Genomic DNA, 15,487 nt, shown 5'->3' on the forward strand with positions numbered 1-15,487 from the left:
ATGAGTGATTGCTTTGTGTATTTTGCTAGTTTCTGCTTGTTCTAGAAAGAATTTTCTTAAATTGTCTACCTGTCAATAATGTAGGTTTTTTATGTCGATAAATCCCCTTCTTTCTTCCTTTCAGCTTAATGTGAATCTTTCTGTTGCTGAATGTATGTGATGTATTCTATATTTGTGGCATTGTGATCGTGTAATTGTATTGAGTGCTTCTAGGTCTGTGTTACTTCATTTCACTACTCCAAATCAGTAGGTCAATATTGGTATAGCAGAAGTATTTATAGCTTTTGTTTTGTTTCTTGCTGTCAATTCTGTTTTCAGTATTTTTGTTAGTCTTTGTCTATATTTATCTTTTAGTTCTTATTTAATATTTGTATTATCTATTCCTATTTTTTGTCTGTATCCTAGATACTTATAGGCACCTGTTTCTTCCATCGCTTCTATGCAGTCGCTGTGGTTATCCAATATGTAATCATCTTGTTTAGTGTGTTTTCCCTTGACTATGCTATTTTTCTTACATTTGTCTGTTCCAAAAGCCATATTTATATCATAGCTGAATACTTCTGTTATCTTTAGTAATTGGTTGAGTTGTTGTTTTGTCAACGGCAGAGCCCTGTGTGAAAGCACCCACATCATTTACTAACTGACCTGCCTACACTGTGAAGGTTTCTATGTGGGAATGACCAGCAACAAACTGTCCATTCGCATGAATGGACACAGGCAGACAGTGTTTGTTGGTAATCAGGATCACCCTGTGGCTAAACATGCCTTGGTGCACGCCCAGCACATCTTGGCACAGTGTTACACCGTTCGAGTTATCTGGATACTTCCCACTAACACCAACCTGTCAGAACTCTGGAGATGGGAACTTGCCCTTCACCATATCCTCTCTTCTCGATATCCGCCAGGCCTCAACCTCCGCTAATTTCAAGTTGCTGCCGCTTATACCTCACCTGTCTTTCAACAACTTCTTTGCCTCTGTACTTCCCCCTCGACTGACATCTCTGCCCGAACTCTTTGCCTTTACAAATGTCTGCTTATGTCTGTGTATGTGCAGATGTGTGTGTGTGTGTGTGTGTGTGTGTGTGTGTGTGTGTGTGTGTGTGTGTGCGCGTGCGTGTGTGCGCGAGTGTACACCTGTCCTTTTTTCCCCCTAAGGTAAGTCTTTCCGCTCCTGGGATTGGAATGACTCCTTACCCTCTCCCTTAAAACCCACATCCTTTGGTCTTTCCCTCTCCTTCCCTCTTTCTTGAAGAAGCAACCTTTGGTTGCGAAAGCTAGAATTTTGTGTGTATGTTTGTGTTTGTTTGTGTGTCTATCGACCTGCCAGCGCTTTTGTTTGGTAAGTCCCATCACCTTTCTTTTTAGATATATTTTTCCCACGTGGAATGTTTACCTCTATTATATTCATATCATTAATTTGAACCCAACAATTACATTTGTTATTGTTACTTTTGCATTTCGAAATCTTTTATGTTGCTTTATTTTCTCTTTCTGCTTTTGCCAGTAGTTTCACTTTGTATTCACCTTCTCCTTTTTACCGTAATCTACTATACAATTTTATCCCTCCTATATATACCCAATAATATGTAACCCACTTCCAAACCATAACCAAAAAGTTTTTTCCACTTTCAACACTACCGATACTATAAAATCAACCGTTTCTAGTTCACTAACAGTTCCTTTCACCTATTAAACAACCTTTTCGGCTAGTTCTAATAACTTTCGCTTTATTTCCATTTCCGTTTTTCCCACATCACTGATCATTTTTAGTCGCTTCCCACAGGTTTTAACGTCGTTAATTCTTCGTCAGACTATTGTTATTCTCATATTCTTAATCTGCCACCACAAAACCACTCCTTTTAGTACATTTACACGTAGTTTTTTCGTAATTTTCCCTCATTTCTCCATCCTTTAACGTATTTTGGTGGTAACACAACCACCTAACCTTTATGCACATCATTGTCTACCAACACAAGTTCATCACAGGACCAACATAGCCCAGCTTTAAACAACACTTTTTCGCCTTTTTTCACACCAGATCTCCAGTTGCTTTCTAGTTCACCTTTATCTTTCCCCATATATTTTTATTTTCATTTTCATTTCAGCCTCATGTTCCACCTTCTAATACCATGTGAGCCACACAACACCCCCACAATGACCCCATTATGTTTTATTTACATTCCCTCCGCAAACATGCTTTCACCCTAGCCAGATTACGCTCTCATATTTTATTTTCTCAGGCTTGTCTGACATTTGGTATTACCCCCAAAGGCCTCACACTTAAAGTTCCCATCTCTGGCTGCAACCCTTCTTTATATCAGTCCCTACACCAGTTCCAAACTGAACAATCCATTGCCCTCATCCACCTAATCCTTCACCTACGCATCAACTCAGCCAATGAACACACCCGTCAACTCCTATCCCAAATCAAAGTCCTCAATCTTTCCTCTCCCACATCCACACCAGCTGTTCAGAGCATCCTCCCACAGGCCAACCGCAAATTAGAATAGCATACCACGCTCCACCTCAAAAACTATCCTATCTCCTGGTTTCGCACCTCCAGAAAGGCAACTCACTCACCCTTCACAACATTTCCAGCAAACCTCAACCTCCTCTCATTGCACACATACCCAGTCTTTCCCATCTACTCAACCTCCCACTTCATGCTCTACTACCTCCAAAACCTCAAAATTCCAATCAACACAATCTGGAACCACAAAACCCTAATTCAGTAGTTAACCTTTCCTCCAAACCTCTCTCCCAATCCGAAACCTCTGTCCTATCCAAAGGCCTCACCTTCAGCCCCACTCCCAGATTCAACCAAACAGCCCTCGTCAAAGATTTACTGCCCTACACTCGTACTCTCTGCTGGAAATATCACTTTGCCACGAAGAGAAACGATCCTAATCCTACTCCTAATGATCCAACTCCCCAAGACACTATCCAAATTGAACCCTGCCTGGAACAGTTCCGTCCTCCGTCACAGTGGGACCCACCTCCTCTTCCTCAAATCACCCTCTCCAAACCTTCCAGGAATTTCTCACTTCCAGCCTTGCCTCTCAATCCTTCTTAAAAAACCTTAATCCTACTCCCAACATCACCACAGCCGAAGCCCAGGCTATCCGTGATCTGAAGTCTGACCGATCCATCGTCATTCTTCCAGCGGACAAGGGTTCCACGACCGTGGTACTTGATCGTCAGAAGTATGTGGCTGAGGGACTGCGTCAGCTTTCAGACAACACCACATACAAAGTTTACCAAGGTAATCCCATTCCTGATGTCCAGGCAGAGCTTCAAGGAATCCTCAAAACCTTAGGCCCCCTACAAAACCTTTCACCTGACTCCATCAACCTCCTGACCCCACCTACACCCCGTACCCCTACCTTCTACCTACTTCCTAAAATTCACAAACCCAATCATCCTGGCCGCCCCATTGTAGCTGGTTACCAAGCCCCCACAGAACGTATCTCTGCCTACGTAGATCAACACCTTCAACCCATTACATGCAGTCTCCCATCCTTCATCAAGGACAGAAACCACTTTCTCGAACGCCTGGAATCCTTACCCAATCTGTTACCCCCGGAAACCATCCTTGTTACCATTGATGCCACTTCCTTATACACATATATTCTGCACGTCCAGGGCCTCGCTGCGATGGAGCACTTCCTTTCATGCCGATCACCTGCCACCCTACCTAAAACCTCTTTCCTCATTACCTTAGCCAGCTTCATCCTGACCCACAACTTCTTCACTTTTGAAGGCCAGACATACCAACAATTAAAGGGAACAGCCATGGATACCAGGATGGCCCCCTTGTACGCCAACCTATTCATGGGTCGCTTAGAGGAAGCATTCTTGGTTACCCAGGCCTGCCAACCCAAAGTTTGGTACAGATTTATTGATGACATCTTCATGACCTGGACTCACAGTGAAGAAGAACTACAGAATTTCCTCTCCAACCTCAACTCCTTTGGTTCCATCAGATTCACCTGGTCCTACTCCGTATCCCATGCCACTTTCCTTGACGTTGACCTCCATCTGTCCAATGGCCAGCTTCACACATCCGTCCACATCAAACCCACCTACAAGCAACAGTACCTCCATTATGACAGCTCCCACCCATTCCATATCAAACGGTCCCTTCCCTACAGCCTATGTCTTCGTGGCAAATGAATCTGCTCCAGTCCGGAATCCCTGGTCCTACTCCATATCCTATGCCACTTTCCTTGACGTTGACCTCCATCTGTCCAATGGCCAGCTTCACACATCCGTCCACATCAAACCCACCTACAAGCAACAGTACCTCCATTATGACAGCTCCCACCCATTCCATATCAAACGGTCCCTTCCCTACAGCCTATGTCTTCGTGGCAAATGAATCTGCTCCAGTCCGGAATCCCTGAATCATTACACCTACAACCTGAAAACAGCTTTTGCATCCCGCAACTACACTCCCAACCTGGTACAGAAGCAAATAACCAGAGCCACTTCCTCATCCCCTCAAACCCAGAACCTTCCACAGAAGAACCACAAAAGTACCCCACTTGTGACAGGAGACTTTCCGGGACTGGATCAGACTCTGAATGTGGCTCTCCAGCAGGGATACGACTTCCTCAAATCCTTAACTGAAATGACATCCATCCTTCATGAAATCCTCCCCACTCCACCAAGAGTGTCTTTCCGCCGTCCACCTAACCTTCATAACCTCTTAGTTCATCCCTATGAAATCCCCAAACCACCTTCCCTACCCTCTGGCTCCTACCCTTGTAACCGCCCCCAGTGTAAAACCTGTCCCATGCACCCTCCCACTACCACCTACTCCAGTCCTGTAACCCAGAAGGTGTACACGATCAAAGGCAGAGCCACGTGTGAAAGCACCCATGTGATTTACCAACTGACCTGCCTACACTGTGAAGGTTTCTATGTGGGAATGACCAGCAACAAACTGTCCATTCGCATGAATGGACACAGCCAGACAGTGTTTGTTGGTAATCAGGATCACCCTGTGGCTAAACATGCCTTGGTGCACGCCCAGCACATCTTGGCACAGTGTTACACCGTCCGAGTTATCTGGATACTTCCCATTAACACCAACCTGTCAGAACTCCAGAGATGGGAACTTGCCCTTCAGTATACCCTCTCTTCTTGATACCTGCCAGGCCTCAACCTCCGCTAATTTCAAGTTGCCGCCGCTCATACATCACCTGTCTTTCAACAACTTCTTTGCCTCTGTACTTCCCCCTCGACTGACATCTCTGCCCTTACTCTTTGCCTTTACAAATGTCTGCTTGTGTCCGTGTATGTGCGGATGGATGTGTGTGTGTGTGTGTGTGTGTGTGTGTGTGTGTGTGTGTGTGTGGGTGTGTGTGTGTGTGTCCTTTTTTCCTCCTAAGGTAAGTCTTTCTGCTCCCGGGATTGGAATGACTCCTTACCCTCTCACTTAAAACCCACATCCTTTCGTCTTTCCCTCTCCTTCCCTCTTTCGTGAAGAATCAACCGTTGGTTGCGAGAGCTAGAATTTTGTGTGTATGTTTGTGTGTCTATCGACCAGCCAGTGCTTTTATTTGGTAAGTCCCATCATCTTTGTTTTTAGATATATTTTTCCCACGTGTAATGTTTCCCTCTATTATATTCATGTTAAATAATTTAGTTAGATGTGAATGTGTTGAGGTGAACTTCTTTAGTCAGAAATTTGCTATTTTATCTTTTCCAGGGGCTTTCCAATTGTGAGTAGAATTAATTGCTTGGATGACTTGATGTTGCAAAATTATCACTTCAGGCATTTAGGGTATCATCTTGTATGTGTATGTTACTGCTTGTATCCAACGTGCATGCCTGTTATGTTGTACCAGATTTAACCATATGTTGCTCTGTTATGTTTGGTGGATTGTCTATTTTAATGTGTGTGTTATCTATTGTCTGGTAAAATTTCTTTTGGTTTGTGTTGAATGTTTGGTTTTGTTTACTTCTATTTTCACTTTTTTTGTATCTTCCAAGTTGTTTGGCCAATGCTTGTAATTTCTGCCTCTTTTCATCTAATTGCTCTATAACTTCTTGTTGTGAGATGTTACCTAACCTTTCTCGTTTTTTTGTCTGATATTTCATTTCTTATGTCTTTTCTTAGTTTTTCTATTCTGATCTGTAGCCCGTATTGCCATGCTGGTTTTGTGGGTTTCTTCTATGTGCTGGTTGGTTCCAATCTCTACCTAGTGTGTATATTTAGTGTAGTGAGTGCTCCTATATAAACCAGTAGTTGCAACTCTTCCATAGTTGTATTTTCATCTATTTTGTTGTGTATGATTGTGTTGATAGCTGTTATTGTTGTCTCGACTTGTGGGTTATTTGGTGGTCTATGCAAGAATGTTCTAATGTCTGTATTTGTGTCTTTGTATTCTATATATGTCAGCTGACATTTATCTTCTATATCTAACATGTGTGTCACTTCATGCTCTACTTGTGCTTGTTCTGGTGGCTGTCTTAAGATTTCATTTTCCTCTGATTGTTTAATTGATGCGCGTTGTTCTTTGTTTGTTTGCTCTGGGATTTTTGAGTCCATTACTATATTTTCTTCTTCTTTTGATTGTACATTATTTTGTTCTATTATTTGTTGTTCTTGTTGTTTGATGTTTTCTAATTCTGACTGGGGTATGCTGTTATTTTTGATTATTACACAGATCAGATCAGCTAGTTGTTGTTCTGTTAAAAATTTCAATTCTGGGTATTTGGTAATAAATGTTGTGTATACTTGTGATCTGTATCCAGTTGTGTTGGTTCCTAGACTTGTTGTTTGGTAATAACACAACATGAGGTGTCGGTTAACTTCATCTGACTATCTCATCCTCTGTCATTGTTTTCCTTCTAGAGTGGTTGGAGGAAACAAATCCTGCAAAACACCTCTATTTGGATTTAAATCATTTTCCGTGTGGCTAGCAGTGTCGTTACAATTGTGGACGGGCATAGGGTTCAAGCGTCGTCCCTGTCCATGACAGCGCTTATCCGAGGCTTCATTAGTTCTGTCCTGAACCAATTATTATTATTATTATTATTATTATTATTATTATTATTATTACAAATCAACTCAATTGTATTGAGCACACCCACAAATCAATATGTAAAGCTTCTGTGAATTGAGCATTAACCCAAATGATGCTAATTAAAGAAGCATTTATATACTTTGTCATTTCATCACAGATTAAGTTCTTGTGGAAAAGCTGTATTATAGTACATTTGTATGTAATACAATTTATTACTAAAAGATAAGAAGATAAGTACAATCAATGAAGTTCTATTGCTTTTATCAAAATGTTAATGTTGATAGAACTAGAGTAAATTTAAAGTTAGCTCTTTGGTGTAAAGGTTTGGCAAGACTGATTGCCAGTTATGCCTAGTGTTGTCTGAATACACTTATGACGAACTGTGATGATGTGAATGGAATGAATAAAGGGCAGAAGATGCAACCTAATGGCCTGTGACATTTCATTTAGTAATACACTACTGGCCATTAAAATTGCTCCACCAAGAATAAATGCAGATGATAACGGATATTCATTGGACAAATATATGATACTAGAACTGACATGTGATTACATTTTCACACAATTTGGGTGCATAGATCCTGAGAAATCAGTATCCAGAACAACCACCTCTGGCCGTAATAACGGCCTTGACACCCCTGGGCATTGCGTCAAACAGAGCTTGGATGGCTTGGATGGCATGTACAGGTACAGCTGCCCATGCAACTTCAACATAATACCACAGTTCATCAAGAGTAGTGACTGGCGTATTATGACGAGCCAGTTGCTCGGCCACCATTGACCAGATGTTTTCAATTGGTGAGAGATCTGGAGAATGTGCTGGCCAGGGCAGCAGTAGAACATTTTCTGTATCCAGAAAGGCCCGTACAGGACCTGCAACATGCGGTCGTGCATTATCCAGCTGAAATGTAGGGTTTTGCAGGGATCGAATGAAGGGTAGAGCCACGGGTCTTAACACATTTGAAATGTAATGTCTACTGTTCAAAGTGCCGTCAATGCAAACAAGAGGTGACCGAGACGTGTAACCAATGGCACCCCATACCATAACGCCGGGTGATACGCCAGTATGGCGATGACGAATACACGCTTCCAATGTGCATTCACCGTGATGTTGGCAAACATGGATGCAACCATCTTGATGCTGTAAACAGAACCTGGATTCATCCAAAAAAATGACTTTTTGCCATTCGTGCATACAGGTTCATCGTTGAGTACGCCATCGCAGGTGCTCCTGTCTGTGATGCAGCGTCAAGGGTAACCAACGCCATGGTCTCCGAGCTGATAGTCCATGCTGCTGCAAACATCATTGAACTGTTCGTACAGATGGTTGTTGTCTTGCAAACGTTGACTCAGGGATCGAGACATGGCTGCACGATCCGTTACAGCCATCCGGATAAGATGCCTGCCATCTCGACTGCTAGTGACACGAGGCCATTGGGATCGAGCACGGCATTCCACTTTACCCTCCTGAACCCACAGATTCCATATTCTGCTAACAAGTCATTGGATCTCGACCAACGCGAGCAGCAATGTCGCAACACGATAAACTGCAATCGTGATAGGCTACAATCTGACCTTAATCAAAGTCGGAAACCTGACAGTACACATTTCTCCTCCTTACACGAGGCATCACAACAACATTCCACCAGATAACGCTGGTCAACTGCTGTTTGTGTATGAGAAATCGGTTGGAAACTTTCCTCATGTCACCATGTTGTAGGTATTGCCACCGGTGCCTACCTTGCGTGAATGATCTTAAAAGCTGATCATTTGTGTATCACAGCATCTTCTTCCTGTCAGTTAAATTTCACGTCTGTAGCACATCATCTTCAGGGTGTAGCAATTTTAATGGCCAGTAGTGTATTATAAAATTCAAAATAAACCCTGAAATTCCTTTTTGAACCGGAACTCACCAGACCATTGTTTGAACAACAATAATTACTATGTTGTTGTTGTAGGCTTCAGTCCTGAGACTGGTTTGATGCAGCTCTCCATGCTGCTCTACCCTGTGCAAGCTGCTTCATCTCCCAGAACCCACTGCAACCCACATCCTTCTGAATCTGCTTAGTGTAGGTCATCTCTTGGTCTCCCTCTACGATTTTTACGCTCTACGCAGCCCTCCAATACTAAATTGGTGATCCCTTGATGGCTCAGAACATGTCCTACCAACCAATCCCTTCTTCTGGTCAAGTTGTGCCACAAACTTCTCTTCTCCCCAATCCAATAATTACTACTTGATTGCAAATAACACGAGTTAGGAGAATAATATAATAATGTTGATTTACTCTTGTCTCTTCTCAAGATGTGAGAAAATGTTCTGTAAATGAAGTCACAGTACACAATTGTAAGGTTTGCACAGTAAATTATTAATTTCTTAATTCAACATAATACACACATCAAGATAAGCTTTGCATCACCCTGGTTCCCAGTACTCTTGAAGACAGACGTTGACTGTAAGTATTGTATCATAAACACAGTTCCTTTGACTGTTCAGAGATGCCAATAAACCCATGCAAAGATGGAAACAACCATGCAGGAGCAGCATCTATTAGGCAGAGAGGTCTGACAGCCAATCAGTTCCAGTCATTCCACCAGGAAGGAGGTACACGGTTCATGATGTCTGTAGTTCAAATTTGCCTGTACGGTCAGTACTGCAGTTCAATCACATCCGCATTGTTACTTTGTGCCAGGAAGGGCTCTCAGCAAGTGAAGTATCCAGGCACCTCAGAGTGAACCAAACCGATGTTGTTCAGACATGAAGATACAGAGAGATAGGAACTGTCAATGACATGCCTCACTCAGGCCATACAAGGGCTGCTACTGCAGTGGATGAGTGCTACCAATGGATTATGGCCCGGAGGAATGGAAAAATCCTGACAGCAACTCCATCATGTTGAATAATGCTTTTCATGCAGCTACAGGACGTCATGTTATGACTTAAACTGTGTGCAATAGGTTGGATGATGTGCAACTTCACTCCCGACATTCATGACGAGGTCCATCTTTGCAATCAGATGGGCCCAACAACATGCCAAATGAACCACTCAGTATTGGCAACACGTTCTCTTCACCAATGAGTGTCACATATGCCTTCAACCAGACAATTGTCAAAGGCATGTCTGGAGGCAACCCGGTCAGGCTGAACACCTTAGATGCACTGTCCAGTGAGTGCAGAAAAGTGGAGGTTCCCTGCTGTTTTGGGGTGGCATTATGTGGGGCCGATGGACCCTGCCGGTGGTAATGGAAGGAGCCGTAATGGTTGTACAATACATGAATGCCTTCCTCCAATCGATAGTGCAACCATATTGGCAGCATATTGGTGTGCCATTTGTCTTCATAGATAACAATTCGCACCTGCATTGTGCACATCTTGTGAATGACTTCCTTCAGGATAATGACATTGCCAGACTAGAGTGGCCAACATGTTCTTCAGACATGAACCCTGTCGAACATGCCTGGAATAAATTGAAAAGGGCTGTTTATGGACGAAGTGAACAACCAACCACTCTGAGGGATCTACGCTGAATCGCCATTGAGGAATGTGGCAATCTAGACCAACAGTGCCTTGATGAACTTGTGGACAGTATGACACACCAAATACAGGTGTGCATCAATGCAAGACGATGTGCTACTGGGTATTAGAAGTACCGGTATGTACAGTCCACCAACTCTGAAGGTCTCACTGTATGGTGGTACAACATGCAATGTGTGGTTTCCATTAGCAATAAAAACGGCAGAAATGATGTTTATGTTGATCTCTATTCCAATTTTTTTTGGAGGTTTCAGAACTCTCGGAACCAAGGTGATGCAAAACTTTTTTTGATGTGTGTAAAATGACAGGTAGGTTTGAATAGACAATAGTTGCAGAGTATGGAAACATATTATAAGAATATTGTGTTAATCCTACAACTTGTTATTTTGATGACAATTTTACTTTTTCATTAGCAGTACTTGTCTCTACTCAAAAAATAGTGAACACTATGAATGCAACATTAAAACCACCCCTACAAATGATGACTTCAAGTGACTGACATTAGTACAGATAGGAGACAGATACATGGTTCCACATGTATGTATGAAGAAACAGACAATGTTCTGAGAATCACAGTTGCAGTAACTATTATGAAATTTCTTAATATGATGCATGAGAGGTAATTTTCCTGAAAGACAAAGAAGGAAGGGAATGATAAAAGAAGATAAAGATCTGTGTCAGTCTCATACCACATAAGCAACAGTGTAGGAAAAGGCAGATTGTTACTTACCACACAGAACACATGTCAACTGCCAACTCCAGCATGTTGGATTGGAATAGATCACCACATGGGATGCAAGCAGCAATCCGGAGGCAGTGGGGAATGGGAAGGGAAAGGGAAAGGGGGAAAGGGAAGGGGAATAGTAGTGCATGGGTGTGGAGAGAGATGAACACTGTCTGGTGGAATCTGTGAGACTGCCAACAGGTACAGCAACCCGAGATTGTGGGGCGGGGAGATGGGTACAAATGAGCAAAAACTGAGAGGAGTGGGGAGTAGAAGCTGTTGGCTGGAGTTTGTATGGACAGTATGTTGCTGTAACTTGAAGTCGGGATAATTATGGGAGCAGAGAATATGTTGTAAGGATAACTCTCATCTGTAGAGTTCAGAAAAGGTGGTGGTGGAGGGAAGGACCCAGATGGATCAGGTAGTGATACAGCCATTGAAATCAAGTGTGATATGTTTAGCTGCATGTGGTGACACAGGGTGGTCTACTTTGCTTTTCAACAGTTTGATGGTGGCCGTTTGTCCTGGTGGACAGCTGGTTGGAAGTCATACCAACATAAAAAGCTGTGTAATTATTGGAGCAGAGTTGGTAAATGACATGACTGCCTTCACAGATGGCCCGGCCTGATTTCAATGGCTGCTTCACTACCCAAGCCATCTGGATCCTTCCCTCCACCACCAGCTTTTCTGAACTGCACAAATGGGAGTTATTCTTACAATGCATTCTCCAGTTCCATAATTATCCCGGCCTCAACCTACAGTAACATACCATGCCTGAAACCTGCAACCAACAGTTTCCACCCCCTCTGTTCTACCATATCCTCCCAATTCTCATCCCCCATCCTGTTTATCTGCAGCCCTCTACCAACATGTTTGCCGATCTTTCCCCACTCCTCTCCTCTTTTGCTCCTTTTTCGCTACCTCCTTGTCCCACAACCTCCCAACACTGCGACTGTTGGCAGTCTAGCACATTGTACCAAACAGTGTTCACCCCCCCCCCTCCCCCAGTGCACTACTATTGCACTGCTATCCCTTCCCCTTCCCATTCCCCACTGCCTCCACTGCGTTGTGGCCCAAGATCGTGGGAGTTGGCAGTCATGTGTGCATGAGGGTTGCTTGCTTTGTGCACGTGTGTGTGTGTGTGTGTGTGTGTGTGTGTGTGTGTGTGTGTGTGTGTGTGTGTGTGTGTGCGCGTGTGTTGCTTTTACTGGTGAAGGCTATGTCCGAAAGCCATTTGTGAGTGTCCTTTAATTGTGCCTGTCTACAACTTGACATGTATTCTATATGGTAAGTAGCACATTGTTGACATTCCTACCTGGAGTTTCCATTGTTGATTCCTACCATATAAGAGCAGAAGGAGGGTGAGGGATTCCAACATGTACCTCAACATTCAGAAAAGTAACAGAGTAAGTATGATTTCTTTTACAGCCTAACCAAAATGTTTGTAGAATGAAAATAACTGTTGGAACCGGTTACTTTTATTTCATACTTTTTTTTCCAGGAATGTCTACAGACAGAGCCAAAGGATGTAAGTTGGAAGGTGTACTACTAAGGAGAATTTAGGTGGATGAGCTTGCAAGCTGCCGTAAAGGGATGAAGAGCAGATGTAGTTCATTGAGAAAGATATATGTAAGTATAAATGCCTTCTCATTGCTCTAAAAATAAAGTTAAATGGTCATATCTTCCACCAGGGTTAAAACTTAAAAAAAAGCATGATGGGCCAAATGTTTCTTGAGTTTAGGTTGTTCTCTTTCAAAGTATAAAAATGTTTCAACCTTGGCTTTGGAAGTCCTCAAACTGACAGCTGCTCAGCCTGTGTGCACTTTGTTGTAGAGTTAAAGTCAGTTCAAGACATGAAATTAAAAACAAAAAACATATAAGAATAGACTATGGTTACACAATATAAAGCCAAAAAGATTTTTCAATATTTTAAAGAAAATAAAAACAATACTGTGACAGTTTGTTTTGACCACCAGCAGAATAAACAAAGACCCAAACTGCCTATTGGTGAAATATTTTACTCCAGATGGGTCTGGTGGTATAACTGTATGATATTAAAATATTCAGAAAAGAAAGCACACGAAGTAGTTAACTACACATAGCTTGAGACTGGCTAAGAATAGGGAGCAAATGAAATTGTATCTGCTGAGAGAGACTATTTAAATTCTCTAGAAAAAGATCTGATGAAAGAGGGTGCAAAAATTTTAGTCTCAGATTATTTCCTCATTCTTCTCTCTCCCAAAACAAAAACTCTACAATGATGGCAATGCTTATGAGTTACACTGAACACTCAAGGATATTTAAAGGAATTCCGCATTATTTCCCTGCATGTGGGCGTAGCTACTTGCCTCCCGACAGTATTTTTGCCCTTACTGAAACAGAACTAAGAAAACACAAAACACAAAACAATCACTCTGTCCTCAGAAGATCATGACATTTTGGGAATGTTTAATGAGGTTACATTTCGGGGTAAAGACAGGTATAGCTACGATATGAAATAAATCTCCAAATGTATAATCGAAGCTGGATTTCCTTTTAAGATATCTGAGGCAAGAGCACTGCATTACATAACAAGCCCTAAGACCAGGGCACAAAGCCTTTTTCAAAATACTTACTTTGCTTCACCAATGAATGTTGAGGTGCTGAAACCTGGAAAGAGAAGGTGTTCTGTGATGTCTGAAGCACCTCAACTTTCATCAGTGAATCATGTAAGCACAAGCAAGGCTCATGACATGAGGAAGTTGATGTCTTATTGTGAAAGTGATTCAGAGGAAAGTTAAGTGTTGTGTTTTATTCAAAAGTTGTACAAGGGAATGCCAGTGATGCTAAAGATAAAACTGTGAAACTATGGCGGACCTTTATATTAAAGAGGACTGCGTTTCAGTATTTTTTGAATTTCATGCAGCATTAAATTCAATATTGTATTAAAACATTGTATTGCTTTAGTTGTCACTTGAAAGTATCAGTAAGAGTTTCAACAATATTTTGGAAATGATAGATTGCTACTCACCATATAGTTGAGATCATGAGTCATCTCAACATCTATGCTACATGGTGAGTAGAAATCTACCCTCTTTCACAATACTGTCACTATTATAACCTGGATGTTCTTCAGTTAGAGTGTCATAATGTGTTTAAGACGTAAGAAACAGGTTTTGTTATAGTGGAAACTTCTGTTCATGGGTTAACTTAATGAAAAAAATGTAAATTTAGTAATGCATTGCTAACTTCTTATTCTGATATTATTTACAAAATGTAATATAGCCCACTGAAATTAAATGCTCAGAATTCATATTGATAACACCCACTTTAATAAAATATAGAAGAAATATGCATAAAAAAGGGGATATGTTGAATTTTGCAAAAAAATTGTAATTCTGTAACTTTTTCCCTCAATAAAGACTGTTACTGATGAACTACAATTATTCTTTCATCTACCGCTTTCAACATGGATGAGTAGCATTAATTTTTTCCATTTTTTTAATCAGTGATATTGGAGACAGCTAAAACACCTCCACTGTAAAACTTTATAAATAGTATTATTGAGTTTTGTTAAAATGGTTCTCAATTACAATTAGCACTATAGTACAATAAAATGAAATTATAACACTGCATTACACTTAAATTAAATGTACATTTTGACTTATTTCCTCATTCTAAAAACTATTCTCTATGAGATTCATAGAATATGCCCAATTATATTTTTTTCTGTCCAGAGTAAGTAACATTTCTGCTTATCTTTCATACCACTTTGGTATTTTACTGAAGTCCAATAAGGATTTGTTTTTACTTTTTTCACAACAATAATTTTACTCACCGAATTATGGGGAGGAACGCACAGCACAACCACTGCTGAACATTCATAATCATATACCAGTGACCAGAACTCTCCAAGTGTATGTTTCAGAGGCCATTCTGTCACTATATACTCTCTCGGTTTTGTGTAGCCCTGCAGTGGCAATAACATTGCAGATCATTATCATACAATTGTACCCCTTAGAATTAAGATGATAGGAATATAAAACTTTCTGATTGACAAAAACTGTGCGCCAGAATGGGCGAACCTAGGACCTTCACTTTTTGTAGGAAAGTGTTCCACTGACTAAGCTAGTGAAACACAACTCATGACCCATCCTCAAAGCTTTATTTTCATTAGTACCTCATCCCCTGCCTTCCATGCTTTTGTGAAGTTTGGAA

General features: G+C 41.5%; 1 protein-coding gene across 1 annotated transcript in view; it reads right to left on the reverse strand.

Moving 5' to 3' along the window:
• Positions 1–15,487, reverse strand: part of LOC126272182 (uncharacterized) — a 1,390,907-nt gene that overhangs the window by 117,122 nt on the left and 1,258,298 nt on the right. Inside the window, 1 exon segment of the mRNA XM_049974835.1 lies at positions 15,108–15,239. Within this exon segment, the coding sequence (XP_049830792.1) occupies positions 15,108–15,239 (132 nt within the window).

This window comes from Schistocerca gregaria, chromosome 5 (assembly GCF_023897955.1).
Source record: "Schistocerca gregaria isolate iqSchGreg1 chromosome 5, iqSchGreg1.2, whole genome shotgun sequence".
NCBI classification, from domain to species: Eukaryota; Metazoa; Arthropoda; class Insecta; order Orthoptera; family Acrididae; genus Schistocerca; species Schistocerca gregaria.